This window comes from Callorhinus ursinus, unplaced genomic scaffold (assembly GCF_003265705.2).
Source record: "Callorhinus ursinus isolate GAN/ISIS: 27379988/994484 unplaced genomic scaffold, GSC_fseal_2.0 scaffold15, whole genome shotgun sequence".
NCBI classification, from domain to species: Eukaryota; Metazoa; Chordata; class Mammalia; order Carnivora; family Otariidae; genus Callorhinus; species Callorhinus ursinus.
This window is the reverse complement of record NW_027397077.1, coordinates 12,990,936-13,011,942: the sequence shown is the minus strand read 5'-3', so window position 1 is coordinate 13,011,942 and position 21,007 is coordinate 12,990,936. Positions and strand designations below refer to the sequence as shown.

The 21,007-nt window shown below is 41.3% G+C and overlaps 1 protein-coding gene across 7 annotated transcripts in view; it reads left to right on the top strand.

The window, feature by feature from the left end:
• The window catches only part of ARHGEF3 (Rho guanine nucleotide exchange factor 3), a 329,819-nt gene that overhangs the window by 177,799 nt on the left and 131,013 nt on the right, over positions 1–21,007 (top strand). For all 7 annotated transcript variants that reach the window (XR_012380906.1, XM_025885066.2, XM_073901404.1 and 4 more), the window contains one exon: positions 10,899–10,961. Coding sequence is in view for 6 of the 7 variants with exons in the window: in XM_025885066.2 (XP_025740851.1) it covers positions 10,899–10,961 (63 nt within the window). In the remaining variant the exon portion in view is untranslated. The remainder of the gene's footprint in view (positions 1–10,898; positions 10,962–21,007) is intronic.

Sequence of the window (21,007 nt, the reverse complement as noted above, 5' to 3'; positions counted from 1 at the left end):
TCCCAGACTTATCTTTAAAATCTCATGTAAATTGACATTCTGTTCTTGTTGAAATATATAAATAATAGCTGGCATGGCTTCCTGAAAAGTCAAGTTGATGGACTGTGTTTACTCTGTGGCTTCACCTGCCTCCTAGTATACTTCCAGTGTTAGAAGCCCAGAGCTATATTCAGCTTATCTTCTGCTCGGTCCCACAGAAACAGACCCGGATATAAGTGCAAGCAGTTTATTTGGGAAGTTAATTTCTAGAAGCACCGGTGAGGGAGCAGGGAAGAGACAGAGAAGGGAAGCAAGCTGAAACAGGAAGTAATCAGGAACAGGTTAGCTCTGTGGGCAGCTGGGGCTCAATCCTGCTGGGGGCTTTAGGGACACTATGTAGGACAGTGGTTTTCAAACTTTGCTGCACATTAGAATTACCTGGGAAGCTTTTGAAACTCCTGATGTTCAGAATCCCTGGGTGGTGGGAGCCAGGCATGAGAGCTTTTTAAACCCCTGGGTGGTTCCAGTATACATTCAAGACAGACCACACCTCAGAGTTGTCCCTGCAAACTTTAGGAAGCTGGGCTATTTACGTATCAACTCCAGTACATCACAGGTTGGGGGCTACTCTGGATGGCATTAAATGCCTGGCATTTCTGGCCTGTAGAATGCAGGAGAATAGTGACTACCTGGGGAATGTGGGCCGGCCGTACTGGCTACACAGTTAGCCAGATCTGATATAAAATCTCGGTTTTGTACACTTACAGAGCAGCCTTAATGAGCCATTTAAACTCTTTAAGCCTCAACTTCCTCATGTGTAATCATTTCTTCATACTGCTGTAAAGATTGGATGTCACATATGGAAAGTACCCAGCATTCAGTGGATTCTTTTTTTTAAATTTTATTTATTTATTTGCCAGAGAGAGAGAGAGAGAGAGAGAGAGAGAGAGCACGCGCACACAAGCAGGGGAAGTGGCAGGCAGAGGGAGAAAAAGGCTCCGCACTGAGCAGGGAGCCCAACTCAGGACTAATCATCCTAGGACCCTGGGATCATGACCTGAGTCAAAGGCAGATGCTTAACCGACTGAGCCACCCAGGCGTCCCCATACAGTGGATTCTTAATAGACAGTTGTCATTATAAACCCAGCAAAGGGAAGGAGAGAGGGAGTTCTCATCTGATAGACAGTACCTCATGGTTCTGCCAGGGAAACTTTTCTTTATATAAAGGCTATCCTGATGAGTTCTCAGGATTTACAGAGCATCTTAGCAGGCGCAGCCGTTTCTCCAAGTGTTCTTCATCTCTGCTTTGTGTGGCAGGGTGCTCCCAGGAGTAAAGGGTCCAGAGACCAGTGGCTAAAGGGAAGCTTTGATCTCCCTATGGTGAGATGCTTGCCTGTTAGCAGTTGGGGACCTACTTGAGAATGCATGGGATGCATCCAGGGGTTTTCTAGATAGGGAAAGGCAGGAACACAAATGAGTAAAGAACAGAGAACTCTCCTTGTAAAATCAGGTTCTCAGTATTACCAAGGACCATAAGCATATTTGACTCTGAATTGTACAGTCGGACTATCTGAATTGATTGGTTACATAGAGTAATTATCTAGAAATTAAGCAATTGTTTGGACATTCCCTGAACTATATAAGTAATATTTTTGTTGATAAGGGCTTCAAACCATTCCATATGCAAAGAATTTTAATAAATGGGAGTTCATTATACTGTTAAAAATAAATGAATAAACACATAAAAGTAGGCCGGGGAAGCACCAGTGATTGTAATGTGTTATGAACCAAGGACTTCAGTGATTAGTCCAATTCAGTACACCTGAGATCCAGTAGAAGAAAATATAAAATAATTATAGTAATTATTAGAAAGTCATAAAAAAAGTGCTCCAGTTCATTCAATTTTGTGATCCTTGTCACATCCTATTGTTGAAAATCTGTGTGAATGACAGCCCCTTCTCCCACCCTAAGTTGATGCCCATAATGAAGTTTTTCTAGGGTAATCTTTCTGGAAAATATACTCAGCAGCCCTCTGCCCTGGGTAGACAAGTTTTCTGTCTTCTTTCCTGCTCCTCTGGCCAGGAGTGTTTTGGAGGGAAAAGTGGTCTACATTTGAGAAATGACAGTGAATCTGGCTGCCGGTTGCTTAGCAGGGCTGGTGGTGGCACTGGCACGCTGGCTGGCTCTCCCCTCCTCCCATTTGTCTGGTTGAACATGTTTTTCTTCCCGTGGGAGAGAAGGACCTTTCTTTGGCTAAGACGACTTCATCTCTTCTTCCAAACAAGCTATGGGCCAGGTGTTCCACGGCCAAAATCAATAATTGGGGCTTTTCCTAGTTGGCTAGGAATTTGAGCAGTTCCTGGGGCACCTGGGTGGCTCAGTCAGTTAAGCGTCTGCCTTCGGCTCAGGTCATGATTCCAGGGTCCTGGGATCGAGTCCCGTATCGGGCTCCCTGCTCAGCGGGGAGTCTGCTTCTCCCTCTCCCACTCCCCCCTGCTTGTGTTTCGTCTCTCTCTGTCAAATAAATAAATAAAATCTTAAGAAAAAAATACTTGAGCAGTTCCTGTGTGCCAGGCACTGTGCTAAGCCCTTTACCCACATTGATCTAGTTAACTCTCACAGTAACTTTTGTATTCCCATTTTATAGATGAGGAAATTCAGGTGTTGGAGAGGTGAAATGATGTGCTTAAGGTTCTACAACAAATAAAGGGCATTACTAGGGTGTGAAGCCACCACGTCTGACTTTAGTGCCCACTGAACATCTTCAAACTACAGTTAATGACATCTACATACAAAAATTACATTTCATGTGAGTAAAGATTTATTTACCTGTAGCTCAGAGAGCACCCTGATTTCCAGGTTTGCTACCCTGTGAGCACATTGAAGAATCTAGAAAAAAAAGGCTCAGGGTTCCTGGGTGCTGGAGAAGGATGTTTTAAAAATGAGGAAAACTCGCCAACAGTGTATTAAAATTGGAGGCGGGGTCCCTGTGTCTTGCTCACCCCTGGAGCTTCAGACAGGAAAGAAACAGAATGTGGATCCATTCCCTGCTCAAACGTGAGTTTAGTGAGTCCAGCTCCAGCTAAGGGCAAGTACAAGAACACAAAATCCTTTTGCTAATCTCTTCCCCAAGAAGGCTCAGATGAAAGGGAGGCGTTAAAGCCTCTGAAACCACCAAAGCTGTTTGCCAGCAAAGAGATAAATCAAAAAGGTTTGAGATCTGGTTTGAATTTAATAATTACAAACGACTAATCAGGGGCCATTTGCTGTCAGGTCGGGAGCTGCACTCCCTCCATCAGTGTGTTTTTGCTGCTCTGGTCACTTGGTTATTAAATAGAAAAACCCTGTGATTAAATCACAGGACTGTTCCAACACTAATCAATTCAATCTCAGCCATTTAAAATGAAGTCAGGCCTTGCATTTGGCCTGTCTTCTGTGAGAGGAGTGGGAACTCAGCAGACGTGACTGGAGGTATCCACAGAGTGTCCACGTAGACCCACCCTGTGCCGTGGGCAGTCTGAGGAGGGTCAGGCCGTGTCCCAGCTCGGTCACCCACCGTCTGGCAGGATCCCCATCTCTGGTGCCCACCCTGCCCACCTCGCAATGTCAGATAACAAACAAAACAGCAGTGACAGCAATTGTAATAGTAATAATAATGTAATAGTAATAGCAATAATTATGACCATGTTTTAATCTTTTGCCATTTGCCTGGCCCTGTTCAAAATATTTTGTCTCCTTTAATCCTTGGAATAACCCTGTGATGGAGAAATCAAAGCTTATAGAAGTGTTTTATAGACATTTATAGATCCCCACATTTGGAAACTGCCTGCCCATAGTAGGTCCTCAGTAAATAACTGTTGAATGAATGAATAAAGAAGTAACTTTATCACACCAAATAGCAAATGAAGGAGCTGGATTTCAAATTCAGGTCTGTCTCACTTATGCTCCTAATATATATCAGGTATGTAGGTAAATGCCTTGTGAGCCTTTCTATATTGTTTTTTTTAAATTTTATTTCATTATGTTATGTTAATCACTATACATTACATCATTAGTTTTTGATGTAGTGTTCCATGATTCATTGTTTGCATATAACACCCAGTGCTCCATGCAGAACGTGCCCTCTTTAATACCCATCACCAGGCTAACCCATCCCCCCACCCCCTCCTCTCTAGAACCCTCAGTTTGTTTCTCAGAGTCCGTAGTCTCTCATGGTTCGTCTCTCCCTCCGATTTCCCCCCCTTCATTTTTCCCTTCCTACTATCTTCTTTTTTTTAACATATAATGTATTATTTGTTTCAGAGGTACAGGTCTGTGATTCAACAGTCTTACACAATTCACAGCACTCACCGTAGCACACACCCTCCCCAATGTCTGTCACCCAGCCACCCCATCCCTCCCACCCCCACCACTCCAGCAACCCTCAGTTTGTTTCCTGAGATTAAGAATTCCTCTATATTGTTTTAAAACATGTATTGTTTTAAATAAGTGTTTACATTTATGATATATTTTTAATATATTAATTTAAATTGAGCACATATTGTTTTTAAACAATATAAAAAGAGAAATAGCATTGTGTGGCAGAAATTCTGGTCAGTAGTTTGGGAATGAGGCTGGCCCAGCAAGAAATCCCTGTCTTAGTATTTACTAATTTTGTGACCTTGAGTGAGCTCAAGTGTCCCCCACTGTAAAATGAACACAGCAATACTTATTTAAACTGGGTTAAAGAGAAGCTTAACTGGAACAGTCCTTTAAGCAGTGAGCACAGTGCTTAGCTCATAGCAGGTGCCCCGTTCCAGCATCCACTTCCGTTCCCTTATGTATTAGAAAGCACCCGGTGATTCTCCTTGAATTCTAAAGCTTAACACCTCAAAGGATCCCAAGATTTGAGCCCAGAGAGAATGGAAGCTGAGCCCCGTAGGATAAGATATTCAGACTTGAACCAACTCTTCTTCCTCCTCCACTTCTTCCTCTTTCTCTTCTTCCTCTCCTTCTCCTTCCTCTCCTTCTTCTTCTTCCTCCTCTTCTTCCTCTTCTTCAAGATTAATTGATTGGTTGATTTTTAGAAAGAGAGAGGAAAGAGCATGCACATTGGGAGGGGCAGAGGGAGAGGGAGAGAAACAGACTCCCTGCTGAGCGCAGAGCCCCATGCAGGGTTCTGTCCCACGACCCTGAGATCATGACCTGAGCCGAAATCAAGAGTCGGGCGCTTAACTGACGGAGCCGTCCAGGCGTCCCTTGGACCAGCTCTTCTGAACATTGATCAGCTAAGGATAGGGTCAGTGCTCCCCACAGAGAGCTTACCCAGAACACCAGAAAAAATAGTTGTTTCCGGAACATTTACCAATGAGATTTAGTGGTCTGCCTTATGCTATTAGAAGGTAGCCAAACCTAAAGGAGATGGCCATCAAGTGGCCTGAAGAACAGTGATGCTTCATGAAAGTGGGGTGAAAGGAGCACAGGTGAAGATCTAAGGTCAACACAGCAGGATGCTGTTACCAGTAGTGAGTCTCAGACAGAGTCCACTTGATCCATCCAGACATACTCCTATTTCCATCAGACCTCATATCCAAATATACAAAGGGCTTTGCTCTTTTACAAATTAACAAAGGGGCTTCCTGCTTGTTTTTTGATTTGGGAAGCATGAGAGAGTTTTTCCAGCACCCAAGCACCTCTAGAAAGTGCCTTATCAAATATGTAACCTGCAGGGCTAAGGAACCAAATAGTACATTCAGACCCTCTGTTCCCATAAATACCCCTCTATAACTGCCTTTCCTGCCTGCCCCAGATAGGCACCCAAATGTTCAGACAAAGGGTTCAGGTGTCCATTAAGTTCACTTATAATTTGGTTCAGTTGACTGTTCCCTTTCAGCTGAGGTATGTTACATACTTGGATTCCTCGCTCGTAAAGCACAGAGACTGAGTCTGCATGCCATTGCCAAGGGCAGTGCCTGGATATAGATGCCCTGGTCATGGGTGTGCCTCACCCTTGAACAGATCTGACATTCCTTCTCATAGGAGGAGTGGAAGTCACCAGTGTCCCACTGGGACCCATGTTTGAACAGCCATGATTTCTTTTAACATGTCTACGTATTTTAAGGAAAATAAATGCCCTCACTGGTAAGGAAAAAAAAAAAAAACCTCCTATTTGAAAAGCAAGAGTTGTAGCTTAAATGTGCAGGTTTTGAGTCTTCCAAGGAAATCTGAGGTTGAAGAATGTCAGCTTTCAGTAATCTTTGCTTTTGAGGTTTTGATTTAATTTTGGCAGCCAGGTGGTTAGTGGAAGGGAAGGGTGTCACCTCAAAAACACCAGTCTCCTTTATTCTTTCTTTTAGTCACTCATTCAGAAATTATTCACTGACCCACTGCACAGGGCACTGGGGCTTAAAGTCATGTGCTCAAATCAGTGTAGACTACAGCACCCAAGGCGCTTTGTTTTCATGCTTGAAAGGGAAGTGGACTGTGCACTCGCTTCAGTAAATTTAACAAGAATAACAGGGTGGTTCCATGGCTCCTCCAATTGGCTGATGAGAACATGTGAGGCCAAGTGTGTAAATGCAGACAGTTCACACAGTATCCTTCCTGCCTGGGAACCTCCCTTCCCCCGCCATAACCTGCCCATGGTTTCCGATGACAGGGGAAGTAAAATGGTGACTTGGCTCATCCATAGCCTACCTGATAGCAGGCAGTGATAGTTTAAAAAAAAACTAGAAAGGACCTCAAAACGTTACCTAGCTGTACTATCTTCAAGGCCAATTCTTGTTTTTTTTTTGTTTTTTTGTTTTTTTCTTTTTTAGAGAGGGAGTGGGGAAGGGCAGAGAGAGAGAATCTTAAGCAGGCTCCACACCCAGCATGGAGCCAGATGCTGGGCTCTGTCTCACAATCCTGAGATCGTGACCTGAGCTGAAATTAAGAGTTGGACACCTAAGCGACTGAGTCACCCAGGTGCCCCAAGGCCAATTCTTTAGTAGAATAGATTATAAAGGTGTTTCTTCCCAAACTCCTTGTGCTCAACACTTTCTTAGACCCTCTCTGTATGATGTGCCCTTCCAGAGTCTGGGACAGAACAGTGCAGTGGGGAAACACATAGCTTAGAGCCCAGTGAATCTAGGCTCTGCCCCTTGCTAATTATAGAACTTTGGGCAAATCCTTGCCCTTCCCTGAGCCTCCATCTCCTCCTCTGCAAAATGGGGGATCCTCCTGAGGTGGTTGTGAGGATCAAATCAGATCACTCATATGAAGATTTAGTTCTGTGATCGGCATGTAGTGAGTGTTTAATAGGCTAAAGCTGATTATTGTCATTATCAATCATTTGGTGAAGTTCAAAATGAGTGCAGTGTCCTGCCACGCCCTCTGCTTTCTGAGATGTTCATTTGTCTGTGTCTCCAGGATTTAAATTTCCCACTGGTGATTTCTTCCAGGGACTGTTCTTTAGATCATTGTTGTAAGCTCAGCTCTCCAATAATTTAGAAGTTCCTAGGTGGAATTTAGAAGCTCCCATATGGGGAATGCAGCGCATGCATGGGACCTGCACACCCTTCATCACCTGAGTCGACTGGGCTGGCCAGTCTGGTTGAAGGGGTGCCCATTTGGTCCCCTCCACTCCCTCCACCTGTGCCCCTCTTGGAATTGGGTAATTGGTGAAGACAAACTTCTCAAAGGGAGCAAGACCAAAGGCATCAACAAAACAATCAAATACTATTGTAAGGGGTGTCAGCCATACACCAGATATGGCACCAGGTTCTGAAATGTGACCTGGACTGACCAAGTCATGCCTTCATGGGCTTATGTCTGATGAGAAGGTCAACCAAAAACCAGAAAACAAAATATTAAATTAAATTATCGTTCTAAACTAGGTCTCCTTTGCTAGTCTCCATCTCAGCACTTCATCTGACTCATTCACAGCAGAGATCATAATCGGTAATTATTTTGTTTTCTTGTTACTCCCAATTAGTGGGCAAGGAGCATGACTGGCTCATTCACTGCTGTCTCTCCAGACCCACAGCTGGGCTTTGCACATCAAAAGTGCTCAGTGGCCATAAAGCAAGCAAACAAATGACCAAGTGATACTTTGTGAAATTTTTGCTTCAGGCTCAGAATTTAAACATCACGCTCCTTCTTTATTGCTGCAGTGGTCAGCAACCAACCCCTGTAACAGAAATTGAAAAGAAAATCCACGTTGATAATCCATTCAGCTTTCATTTTGTAAAATGTGTGTGTTTCTTAAGGAGATCATTCTATCCCAGATTAACTGGCCATGGCTTAATTAAAAAAGGTGGCTAGAGGACATTTGTCTTCTGGATTTGACACTTGAGGCATGTGGAAGTGTCTGGGGTGAGGGGTGCTCTGGAGACTAGGTGCTGGGTAATGTGTTGAGTTGGTCTGGAGAGGACTGCATGCCTACGGGGAAAAAAAACTCTTATTATCCCCTCTCCTTCCCCAGGGTGGGCTTCTTGGGGTAACAGGTTACCATTAATGTGTTGCATTGACAAAATTGCAGAGCTGTAGGAATGGAATTGTAGCACCCCAAAGTTCTATAATCTGACTATACCGGGTAGCAGCATATATCTGTGTGGCTTACAGTTTGGGTAACACATGACAGGAACTGCCATTTATTGTGCACCTACTGTATATCAGGCCTCGTTCCAGCTGCCATATTCATATTATCTATGATCCTCACGAAAGCCTGACCCTGTAGGCATTATTTTCACGTTACAGATAAAATCCCAGAGCCTCAGTCCCTCATGGCAGTTCCCAAGATCCTGGGTATAATACTAGCCCCTCAAGGCAAGAGTGGCCAGACTCAGGAAGGGCAGGGGCTGTCCTGGGCAGCAGCTCTTCCCCTCTCGTACACCCCACACATGTTACTGATTGACTGAAGCATTCTCCCATTTGCTGTGCTATATAGTCCTCAGTGCCCCCCTCCCAGCAGATGCTACCAGACATTCCGGAGAGCAAATGAGTTGTAACCTATTTGCCAAGTATGCTTTACGTGATGTGTGTGAAGGGTTCTGTCCCAGGAATTAGAATCCTGGATTCTGTAGACATGTAACTTTGAACAAATTGTTTATCTCCCCTGACTTCAGTTTATTTACCCTAGAATGGAAATTATCCCTTGACCTCTTTGCCTCAAAAAGTCACCTTACAAATATTAACCAGTGAATTGGCTTCACTGACCCCACAGAGCTACTTTTAATTAGAGGATGAATCAGTGAGGGTCAGATTCCTATGCAAACGTGAAACATCCTCAAAAGTGGCAAGTGGCTACCAGCATCTTCTCAAGGCTTCCCCAAAAAACCCCGGAATAGAGTTCGTTAATGCAGATTCTTGAGCACTATCCCAGATGGCTGATTCAGTATCGTGATTCCTGGCATCCATCTCTAAATCATTCTACTGCTCAAGTGGAATAATATATAGGATCTAGAACTCCACTACTCTGGATAGAACCAGGTGCACCTGTGGGGTTCTAAAGATCTAGGTAGCTGGCTCTGAAACAAGAGGCCCTAGTCCCCTCCCAATATGTTTGTCAAACTTATTTACCTTCTGGCCTCTTCAAATGTCTCCTCTGAGAATACCTCCCCAACCCCCGCTGAAGCCAAACTGATTACTCCTCCCTGTGCTTCCAGAGCTTCCAACCCATGTTTTGAGCACCCACTGTGTACCAGGTGCTCTGCTAAGTTCTAAAATGCATCACCTTATTTTTTCCTCTCCCTTTGAGAATAGAAGCTAATGTCATCACCCCCACCTTAAGAGTTGAGAAGGGGTAACTCAGAAAAGTGATGTGACTTTCCTAGGATGTTTGGATTTTACTGCATTATAGTTCATTCCTTTAGAGTCAGTCCCTCTTCAAGAATGTGAGTTCTTTAACTATGGATGCTGCTGGTCTTTGCAGTCTCAGGAGCAAATGAAGGGCCAGGCTCATGGTAGATGTTCAACAAATCTTCCTTGAACTAAAGCAAAGAAATAATAGAACAATTATAGTGAAATATACAAGGACGGCTCTGGTCACTTTCCACTCTCTGTCTGTCTCTCCTGCTCAGAATATGATAGAGGAGGAAGAGGTGAGCTTCTTTAGGGATTGAAGACTCCAGATGTCTCTGGACTCCATGGGAACTGCATGCCAGTGATTCTGGTCCTTTAGTAGGTTTCTGCCAAGTAGGATCAGGAGACTTAGCCAGTCACAAATTAGGGACTCAAGCAATACTTGCCTGGTTGGTTGAACTGGGATGTAGGAGAGAAGTGAATGTATCTCTGATGAGCTTTATTATGGTTTGTAGATGGAGTTTCTTTTCTTTTTATAAGGAAGAAAATATATTTTCCACATTTAACCTGGCAGACTTCCTCGGTCATAAGGTCATTTCAAATTCAATTTTCTTCCATTCAAGTAATGATTTTTCTTGGTGTTTACTGCGATAAAATAGGAAGGTTGGAGATGATGTCTAAGGTTTGTTCCAGCTTTCTGGTTCTGTGATTATATCAGGACCCTAGATGAAGTTTAGGACAAATTTAAATTACCCAAGTACAAAGAGCTCTAAAAATGAAATATCTTTAAGTGAACTTGATTTTCTTTCCAGGCTAGTTTCTTCTCCCAAGTTAGAATCTGAACTTTGTATCTAAATTTCTGAACCTTGATATATAGAGATATTTAGGAAAAAATGAAATACAAAAATAAATAAATTGTAGCAGCAGGAATAAGAACAATACCTTACCAATTACCTTAGAGTTTATAAAGCTTCCCACGATTTCTTAGGCTTTCTTAGAATTGTTCGTTTACATAGGTTGGTTAAAGTTTTGGGGAAACATGATAGAAATGACAAGGATTACATGTGCCGTTCAATTGATTGCTTTTTTTTTTCCTTTCCTTAATCAAAGCCATAATCCCTGTCTACACTGAACTTTGTTTATCATTTGTTTTGCAGCGAAAACGCAAGCAGAGCACCCAAGATGAGGATGCTGTTAGTCTTTGTAGTCTCGACATAAGTGTAAGTACAGTGCTTCCTATTGTCTCTCCCATGAGAGCACCTCTTGTCTCTGAATCTATTTGTTAACATGCCGTGTGCTTTAAGGGGGCTTCCAGCTTCTGACAATGGAAGTTGTGACCTGGGGAGAACTCTTTTAAACATTTCATTTGACTGGAGAGAGCTGAGTGGCCAACTTAAGCTTGCAAGCCAAGTTGTTTATTGCTCATGTTTTCTCTCATAAAATGAATTATGAAATCAGTGCATCTGAGTAGAATCTAGATGAATGCCACGGTGCCGTTTTAGAGGCTGGTTCCAGAAGATGGTCAGATGTTTGTCCCCCTTTCACGGAAGTTATTGAGTTGACCCAACTCAGGCAGCCAGTGCTGGGAGAAGTCTCCGGCTGCATGACAGAGTGAGTGACTTGGGCTTTAACAGATCTTCATTTGAATCAAGATTCTACATTTACCATTAATGTGACACCTTTCCTTGTATCTGTTTTCTTATCTGGAAAATAGAGGTGAAAAGACTTCACCTAACAAGATTGTTGTGAGGATCAAATAAAACAATAAAAGTGAGATACCAAGCACAATTGCCTGGTACATACTACACACCCACCAAATGTGAGCCTTGCTGTATTTTTCTTGAAAAGCAGAAGTTTACAAAAGATGTTTAATGACATGATAGTCGAGTGCTGGTGATGATAGAGGTAAAGAGCTTTCTTGAATTTGGGGGCTATGTCCTGGGTGCTTAATTTCAGCAGCTTTCTTTGTGTGGCCTCTTGGTTTCCCCAGCGACACAACTGGGAAGCCAACCTGGGCCTCTGATGCACTCATTGCTGAAGGGCTGGGGGATGGATATTCAGGTCCTCTTGGGCTCCCCACGTCCATTCATCTTGTGCACTTCCTTGGAGTGCGTTCATTGTGTGTGTAGTGGATCCATCCAACTTTAGGCTCTGGTCTTTCTCCTCCACAGAAACCACTGATGCCATTGTTGTGAGATGAGAAAGCTTCTATGCTAAGAGTGAAGGGCTGAGTCATGGTCCTGGCTCTGCTTGTAACTAACAGTGCAGCCTTGGCAAGTTGCTTCTCCTCTCTGAGCCTCAGCTTCCTCATTTGTTAAAAAAAGAGGTTTGAGATCAAGTCCTCTAAAGCCATTGTGAAAATTTGAAACTTTGTTGAACATGGATCGTGGGGTTCTCATCTGACAACATTTATTTACCAGTCTAAACAATGCTTTTAGTTATTTTTAATTATTGCAGAATTTTGTGTGATGCAAATTGCCGTGATGGAGTGATCCTGAGCTGGCATCTAATTGATGTACTTGGGCATCTTTTTTTCACCATATGGTGTTTGTTCCAGTCTTTAGACCATCAGATTGATGGCGTTGGACCAGTTTACTTGGATACCATGGTAACAGGACAAAAAAATGATGTTCTTCTGGCTTTTACTTTACTCACTGAATGTTTTATTATTGACAGGTGAAGTCCATGAAACATCCCTTAGCAGCAACAAGTTTTTTTGTGTGTTTCAACGTTTTTAATTTTGTGGTAATTATTAGGATCATTGACTTTCTGAATTGAAACAGCTCTTATCCAACATATAGTTGTCCTCACACTTTGAAAATGAAGAGCAGAAGCCCAGGGAGATGTAGTGATTTAGGCAAGACTTTAAGATCACATCTCATCAAACATATTTCTTCAACTACATTTTATTATATTTATTTTTCAGGAAAACATGTCTCTAGACTTTTTTTTTGATAAAAAACCATGAACCTCTCTTATATGAAAGGATTATTTGCAATTATGAATTGTGATTTGGTTTTTATGCTGATTGACATCAATAACCTTGCCTTCTCTTAAGATCACTTAAGTCTCATACAATCAACAATCTGACTTCTTTTCTCTTGGTGCAGCTGCAAAGGATATTTCTCTCTCTCTCTTTTTTAACCCTCTCATATCATGTTTTGTCATAATAAAGAGACTTGTATAGAAAAGAAATCTACCTTTATGTTTAGGGATTCAGCTATGGCCAGACTCCTTTCTAATTTGCCTGGCAAATTTTTCCTGAATCTTGGTAGACAGATTTTAGAACCTCAGCAGAGTTTCCTCCAAATATTGTCACATGATATTATAATAATTGTAAAAGTTAGAAAGATCCTAGACTCCTAGAAGCTGTCGGAAGACATGAAAACTGGTGTGTTCCAGGTTCACTCACAATCCCAGTCATCTGGAAATGACAGGATGTGTGACAGCTCCAGCCAGGGCCTCAGAAGAAGTGGTATGATTTTTAGTCCCTCACACCTCACCAGCACTCAGTGGAGGTACATTGAATTGAATGAAGTGGTGGGTGGAGCCACTCATGAGAGATGTTTTACCATGAAGGCAACAGTGTCTAAATAAGTAGCTGAGTCCGATAAATGAATTGTTCTAATAAATAAATGGCCTTTGTAGGCTACTTGAAGATGCTTTAAAATGGTGATATCCAGTAGTCACAGCCCCTTAACTAACCAGCAGCATTACTGAAGAGTTGCTTGACCCTGTTTCTATGTGTCGTGTAAAGTATCTGAAAAGAAGGTGGGTTCCGACTGATGACTCATAAACGGGAGGATGTGAGGGCTTGGGAAAGTAATATTAGTAACTCAATTTTGATTCCATTTAATAAGTGGAAAGATATTCATCAGATGTGTGCTTTCAACAAGAAGTTACTAGATGAAGGGAAGGGGTCCCTAGGGGATCATGGTCAAGTTTCCATTGTGTTCCAGCCCATTGCTGCACACACATTGAGCTCTTAGTATGTACTTATTGCTTGATTAGTTTTTAAAAACAAAAAAAACAGTGAACCCTCCTAATGTGTAGTAGAATTTAGCACATACAGCCCTATTAAAGAAATATATCTGTCACATAGAGTTGGGAGATGTTAACACAGATGAAGTCTTCCCCCTTTGATTAAAAAGTGTGTATAGAGCCCCTCAGGGTGTGTGAGTGATGATAACACCAAACATTCCTACTGACATCTTGCTTTGGTTTAAAGCCTCAAATGACGACTCTGATAGGGGCCTGGAAGGGAGTTTTCCTTCTAACCTCCTACTGAACTTGGGCTTAGAGACCAAATAGAAGTGCGTAAGCTAAGAAAAGAGCGTATTCTTACAGACAGGGATCTTCCATTGTTTAGGGGATCACAGACACTTTTGGGAATCTGGGCTCCAGAAAATTTTACAAGATTGATGTGTGATTTCGTGGGCCCCATGAGCTCAGCCAGGACCCATGTTAAGAGTTCTTCTTAAAAAGGGAACTGGAAGGGTCTTAAGGCATGGTGATGTATCTCCAAAGAATTATTCTCCCACCCTCCACCCCCAGCACTTGGTGAAAAATAAGTGGTGATGGAATGTCCATGCTAGTTGACGCTATAATCGGTCTCTGATTTTACCACCACTTTACCCAAGCCACTGGCTGAGCCCCCAGCTTCCTGGCAGGATAGAACACAAAATATTCCAGAAAAAAAAAAAAAAGGCAACCTATACTTTTGAGAACAAATTGCAGAGTGGAGGATGCTCCTAGCAGCCGCCTACAAATCTCTTCTCACGTCAGAGGATGTGAGTGGGATGGTTTCAGAGACATTGCTTCCCCCACTGCACTTTTCTGGTTTAACTTCTAACGGGGGAGAGATGCCTGAGTGAAGAGCCAGGGTTCATGGTGTCCCAGGAAACAGGGTGGTGGAAGAGCCAAGTGTGCCCCTGATGGAGGGCACTGCTTAGCACCAAGGATCCTCTCTTAAAAAACAAATGAGTTCTGGGGTGGGCATAAAAATAGTTTCCAATGATAACAACAGTGTAAAAGATGAAAAGGAATACATGTTCTTTGTAGAAAATTTGGACACTGTGAATAAGAGAGGTCATTAATAATCCCACCTCAAAACAGTAGCTACATTTTGATGTATTACCTTCTTGGCATTATATACACAGTTGAAAATTTCTCATCATGAATATTGCAGACATACAAAATGGCATTGAGGATAATATATAATGTAGCTACCAATGCAACTGAGGAAATGTGCTCTTAACAGCAAAGCAGAACCCCTTGCTCTGCTGAATTTAATCTTTATTGATGCCTTGCCTGTCTATAAACTTGCTACAAACATGTATCCCTAAGTAGCATGTATACTTAAGTTTATGTAAGCACAAATTTTTAAAAATTGGGATCATAACACATACTAATTAATCCTGAATTTTTTACTTACTACATTGAGATCATGTCACCTCATCCTAAAATATTCTTTAAGAACATTATTTTTAATAACCATACAGTACTTTGTCACATGATGCGCCAAGTTTTTTAACCAATCCTTCATTGGATTTTTAGATAAATTATAACTTTTCACTGTTATAAATAATACTGGCAGGCATTTAAAATATCTGTGTAATCTTATATGAGGAGGATAAAATGGGTAAAATATGAAATTCCTGGCCAAAAGGGTACAAATATTTTTAAACCCATGAACAAGTCTGTACCCCTTCTGGAAGTGAGATGTGGAAATTCAGTTCAGAGCAGGTGAGTCTTGTTCAGAAACTCAGAGTAGAGATTTTTCTCAGGTTTCTCTGCCCCATTTCTCTTTCAACTGTATTGCTGGTCCCTTGCTAAGTACATGACTTTGTATGGGGTATTTGCTTATACTGCCTCTTTGGGAAGAGCCCTCCTGTCACCCCTGGCAGGGTCCAGGCCCCTCTTGTGGCTGGTGGAGATGGGGCTGAACCATGACTGGGGTGGGATAAGATCCACTTAATCCTCACAACTGCCTGTCACCCCAGGTGTTATCATACCCTTTTGAAGATGAAGAAACTGAGCCTCAGACAGACAAGCAATTTGCTCAAAGTCCCAGCTTATTGTAGATTCAAGTCCAGGATGGTTGGATTCCACAGCCTCCCCACACTGCCTCCAGGCTGGGAAGAAGATGAAAACATTTAGCTTGGTAGCTTCTGGTAGTAGATGACGTATAGGACATTCGGCTCCTCTTACTGGCAAAACACCTTTGAGGTTTATGACATTTTTGTTGCCTGTGCTTTCTGATGATTTACCCTGTTCTATGGATGCTCAAAGCGTAAGAATGGATATAGAAAGGGGACAGAGCTTTCTTGTCTCGATTAACCTAAATGACGTTTCATTGCTAGGATATGTTAAGGCAGACGTGGAACAGCAGTAGGGATTATTTTATCTCTGCTCAGCAGAGTCCAGATAATTAAAAAAGATACCATTGCTGTGGTTTGCTTTCCCTTGGTCTGTTCTGGAACTTGCTAACAGGGGAGAGAGATTAGCCTTGCCCTGGCCAGCATGGGGCCTTGATGAATTACGTGGGAGAGTTTAATAAGGCTCTTATTGCCGAGGAGACCAGGCCTGCACTGAGATTGGGTCTTTATGAACGTATGCTTGTATTTAACCTGTTGGCATGTGTTCTATTTTGGATTTATGATCTGCTGTTGCTGGCTGTGAAATTGCTTGGGCTTAATGTAGTGGAGACCCTACGTTGTGTCCAAGGTGGTACTACCATCTCTAATGGCAAATGTGCTCATTATTGACACTAGACCCATTCGGTCTAGCCTTTGGCCTAATTGATTATTAGGTGGTGGGTTGTGATAATCACTGTGATTTTTACTCTTTGATCTACCTCTTAAAATGTACAGTGACAATGAGATTCTAAGGAGCTTCAGGACACATTCTCAGAAGGTAATCGATGTAACAAAGTGTCAGTCATCATTTACTACTCCCTTCAAAGTGACGTTGATGTTTATTGTTGCCTTGCCATGTTACATGAGACTTCTCATGCTCTGAGAACACCTGTTTGTTTGAATTTGTCATGAGAATCACACTATGGGAGCTTAGAGACTGAACACTGCTCTGTACCTCAGTTTCCTCACCTGTAAACTGAAATCAAAACAGTGCCCCACCTTAGGGTTGTGAGGATTAAAATGAGTTAGTTCATGTAAAGTACTTAGGACCTGGCCCACAGTAAGTATGAAAATACTAGCTGTTATTCTGTTGATTTCATAATACAAAATTGCCTTTGTGGTTAAATTTAAGGATATTTATTGTTGGCACAAGCAATCCATAAATAGAACTGATAGTGAATTTTTTTTAAAAAAAGATATATACAAGGAGTCTTAATACAGCATTTTTAAATAATAGCCAAAAGCTGGAAACAGCAAAAATATCCAAATTCTATAGTGTAAAACACAATGGCAGAGCACATGAAATATAAATTATGTTACTAGACATTTTTATGTATTTGTCCATGTAAAGGAATAAGCAAATGGAGGAGCATGCACTGCATTGTGGACAGTGGCTTTTTGGAGGATGGAATTATGAGAAGGGGAGCTTCAGTTCCTGGGTTCTTGACCTTTGGCATCTTGGGAAACCTATGAATTCCCCTGCCCCCTAGAAGGCCATCTCTATGTGCCTAAAATTAAATACATAAGATGACAACAAAACCCAGTTATATTGAATTGCAGTTATCAAAATCTTTAAATTACAAATTTGTAGTAAGAGTTACACATGTGCTTCTTAATTAATGCTTTAAGTAACAAGATCTGGCAGTAAGTCCAATAACTAATACACCTTCTACTAGTTGATATTTTGAAATACCTGTACCGACCATTCTGTGGTTTGAAAATATAGTGATTTCTATGGTGACAAAGTCATGGGTCTGCTAATGCTTCTGTGATCTGTCGCCTTCATTTATACTGGAAGAAAATGCTAGATTTCAGTTGTTAATGAAACTAAAGATGTATTTTTTTTTCCATCCAAGTTCACAGATGCCCTGAATTTTGTCCATGCACTTCTTGGGGGGCTGAGAATTCTAAATTAGGAATTCTTGGTTAAGACACTCGATCTGCTATAATAGGTCTTTTGCATTGTATTAGTTTAGTAATTCAAATGACTGAAGTAAAAAATGCAACAAATATAATTAATTTTGGCCTATTGGTATGTGAGGTTGTTAGTGTCTTAACGGAGAGAATGTAAAATGTTGTATAGAAGTAAGGGGCTGGAATAATGATGATAATGTTTTTAGGAAAACCTTGCAATAACCATTAAATCAATTCTCAACACTTGGATATAGGTTTTTCTTTGATATCACCTCAGCTTTTTGAAATAGATTAATTGAGAGGTGCCTGGGTGGCTCAATCGGTTGAGCATCAGACTCTTGATTTCCGCTCTGATTGTGATCTCAGGGTCATGAGATCGAGCCCTACCTCAGGCTCATGCTCAGTGGGGAGTCTGCTTCAGATTCTTTCCCTCTTCACCCCCCCGCCCCGGCTCAGGTGCACTTGTATGCACCTGTGCACTCTCTCTGTCTCTCTCAAATAAATAAATCTTTAAAAAAGAAATATATTAATTGAGTCGCCCCAGTATTTTAGTAGAAAATCTTTTCTGCTTCTTCTGTTATTAGAAAAAATAGTCTTAGTGTAGAAAAATGTTTTTATTTGTTAGAGATGAATTCTAAAGTATTTAGGGATAGAATGTCATTATATTTGTAATTTACTTTGGACCTCTTTCGCATAAAATATGAAATGAATATTTTAAAGAGAAAAACAATTTTATTTTTTATACACAAGTAATTCTGCACACATTTCCACCATTAAAAAAAAAAATCAAACAACAGCAATAGAACTAACAGCCCCTTGATGATGTCCTGGTTCCACGTGTCTCTTCAGGTATAATCCTGGTTATCAGTTTAGTCTCCTTCCAGGTATTTAGACCTAGTTAGACATATAGATAGAGGTATAAAAATTAGCTTGTGGTAGCTTTTTACAGACATAGGTGTTGCCATTTTTTATTTTACTTTGCAATTTGTTTTTTTCTCCTTTTAAGTAGTCTTTATTGTTTAAGAGCAGTTCTAGATTCACAACAAAATTGAGCAGAGAGTACAGAGGGTTTCCATACATCCTCCCACCCTACACATGCAGAGCCCTGTCCCCCATCATCAACATCTACCAGAGTGGTACCTTTGTTATAATCAACGAACCTACACTGACACATAATCATTACCCAAAGTCCATAGTTTACATTAGATTTCACTCGATGTTGTACATTCTGTGGCTTTTGACAAAGGTGTGATGACAAATATCCACCATTATAGCATCTTACAGAATAGTTTCACTGCCCTGAAAATCCTGTGCTCAGCCTATTCGTCCCTCCTTCCTGCAGCCCCTGGCAACCACTGATCTTTTTACTGTTGCCACAGTTTTGCCTTTTCCAGAATGTCATACAGTATGTAGCCTTTTCAGACCGGCTTCTTTCACTTAGTAATATAAATTTAAGTTTCCTCCATGTCTTTTTTTGTGGCTTGAGAACTCACTTCTTTTTTTATCACTGAAATTGTATTTCATTGTATGGCTGTACCACAGTTTATTCATTCACTTATTAAAGGATATGTCTTATTTTTTTAACTACTGCTTATTATTGCATAAAACAAATGGATCATAGTTTACTTTAATATGATTCTCCATGATTTTAACACGATTCTCCATTGAGGGGCACTACTGATGGCCAGTATTTTCTAGTTACAAAGACCATCTCATCCTCCAGAGCAAGCAGTAAGATAAATACAAAAAAAGTGCCTGTGGACATATGCTATTTTAATGTTAGTATGAAAAATGTTAAATTACTATTTTTGTGGTTCAGATTCCTGTGCTCTTTTTTTGTTCTGCTTCCATTCATGGACACCAAAGAAAAACAAATAGATAAAAACCATACTGTTATCAAATGCAGATCTGAACAGGCTGTGAGCATTGGAGAAAGAAAGTTATTTTGTCTCTGTCATGTGTGCGTCAGTTAAGCAAAAGTATATGCACTGTTTAAATTTATATATCCAGAAGCATATTCCTTCTGAGTCACCCATGGTTCAAAAGAAAGAAAAGGAAAGAAGGAAGGGAGGGAAGGAAGGGAGGGAAGGAAGGGAGGGAGGGGAAACTGTAGTTGTGAATTCAAAGAGTATATTTGTGATGTTGACAAAGTTTATAGCTCAACTGCCTTTGAAATTTTGCAGTTTATCAGTAGCTCTATTTTGACTGAGATTATTTGTGGTAAAAAGTCACCAGAAAATAATTGTTCATAAATACTTTTGCTTATGGTTTTTTTTTCTAAAATGTAGCCTAGGTCTGTCCACCTAAAAATTATGTAAATAGTCTTGGTTAGGAAGTTCCATCTGGGCTTCCGTTCCCAGCTAATTGAGTTTTTCCCCAAATGACTTACATAATTGCATCAAGCTTCCTCTTTGATCTGGTTATATGTTCCAGGTTTGAATAGCAGAAGCTGTTTTTTTTCCTCCTTATTTTCTCAGTTGTGTCTGATGCTCATTCTCTGTGAAGAAAAGGTAGTATGTTGACTTTTCCCCTTGATGTTGACTGTGCATAAACTTTTTATGTCATCTGATTGATACTTAGGTTCTTGGGTAACTTCTGAAAAATGCCAGAAGAATGAAGGGTCCAGGAGAAATCTCATGGTTTGTGCGTCTTCCTCCACCCTGCTGTCTAGTTTAACAGTGCTATATGTAGATCATCTTATGGGGAGAGTTGAACCCATATGAGCAGGTGGTTTCTTGGCAAACGACACTCATGGTTGGTATTGATTGTGAAGCATTTGAAACTGAGCCATGGGCTTATCTTCAGTCATCAAAATGCCAGCTTGTGGTCAACTCTGTAGAAGTCATGCAGGGAACTGAAGGTGTTTATTGTGGTTTTTTTCCTGAGCAGAAGACTGATTTTTTTTTTAAGATTTTTTATTTATTCATTTGACAGAGAGAGACACAGTGAGAGAGGGAACACAAGCAGGGGGAGTGGGAGAGGGAGAAGCAGGCTTCCCGCTGAGCAGGGAGCCCGATGAAGGACTCGATCCCAGGACCCTGGGATCATGACCCGAGCCAAAAGCAGACGCTTAACGACTGAGGCACCCAGGTGCCCCAGAAGACTGATTTTTCCTCTTCTAGTTCTATAAGTGAATTTCTTTTACTGCCCACATGCCTCAAAATACCAGTTTACCAAATTGGAGTCTTCTACTGAAGACTAAAATCAATACATCT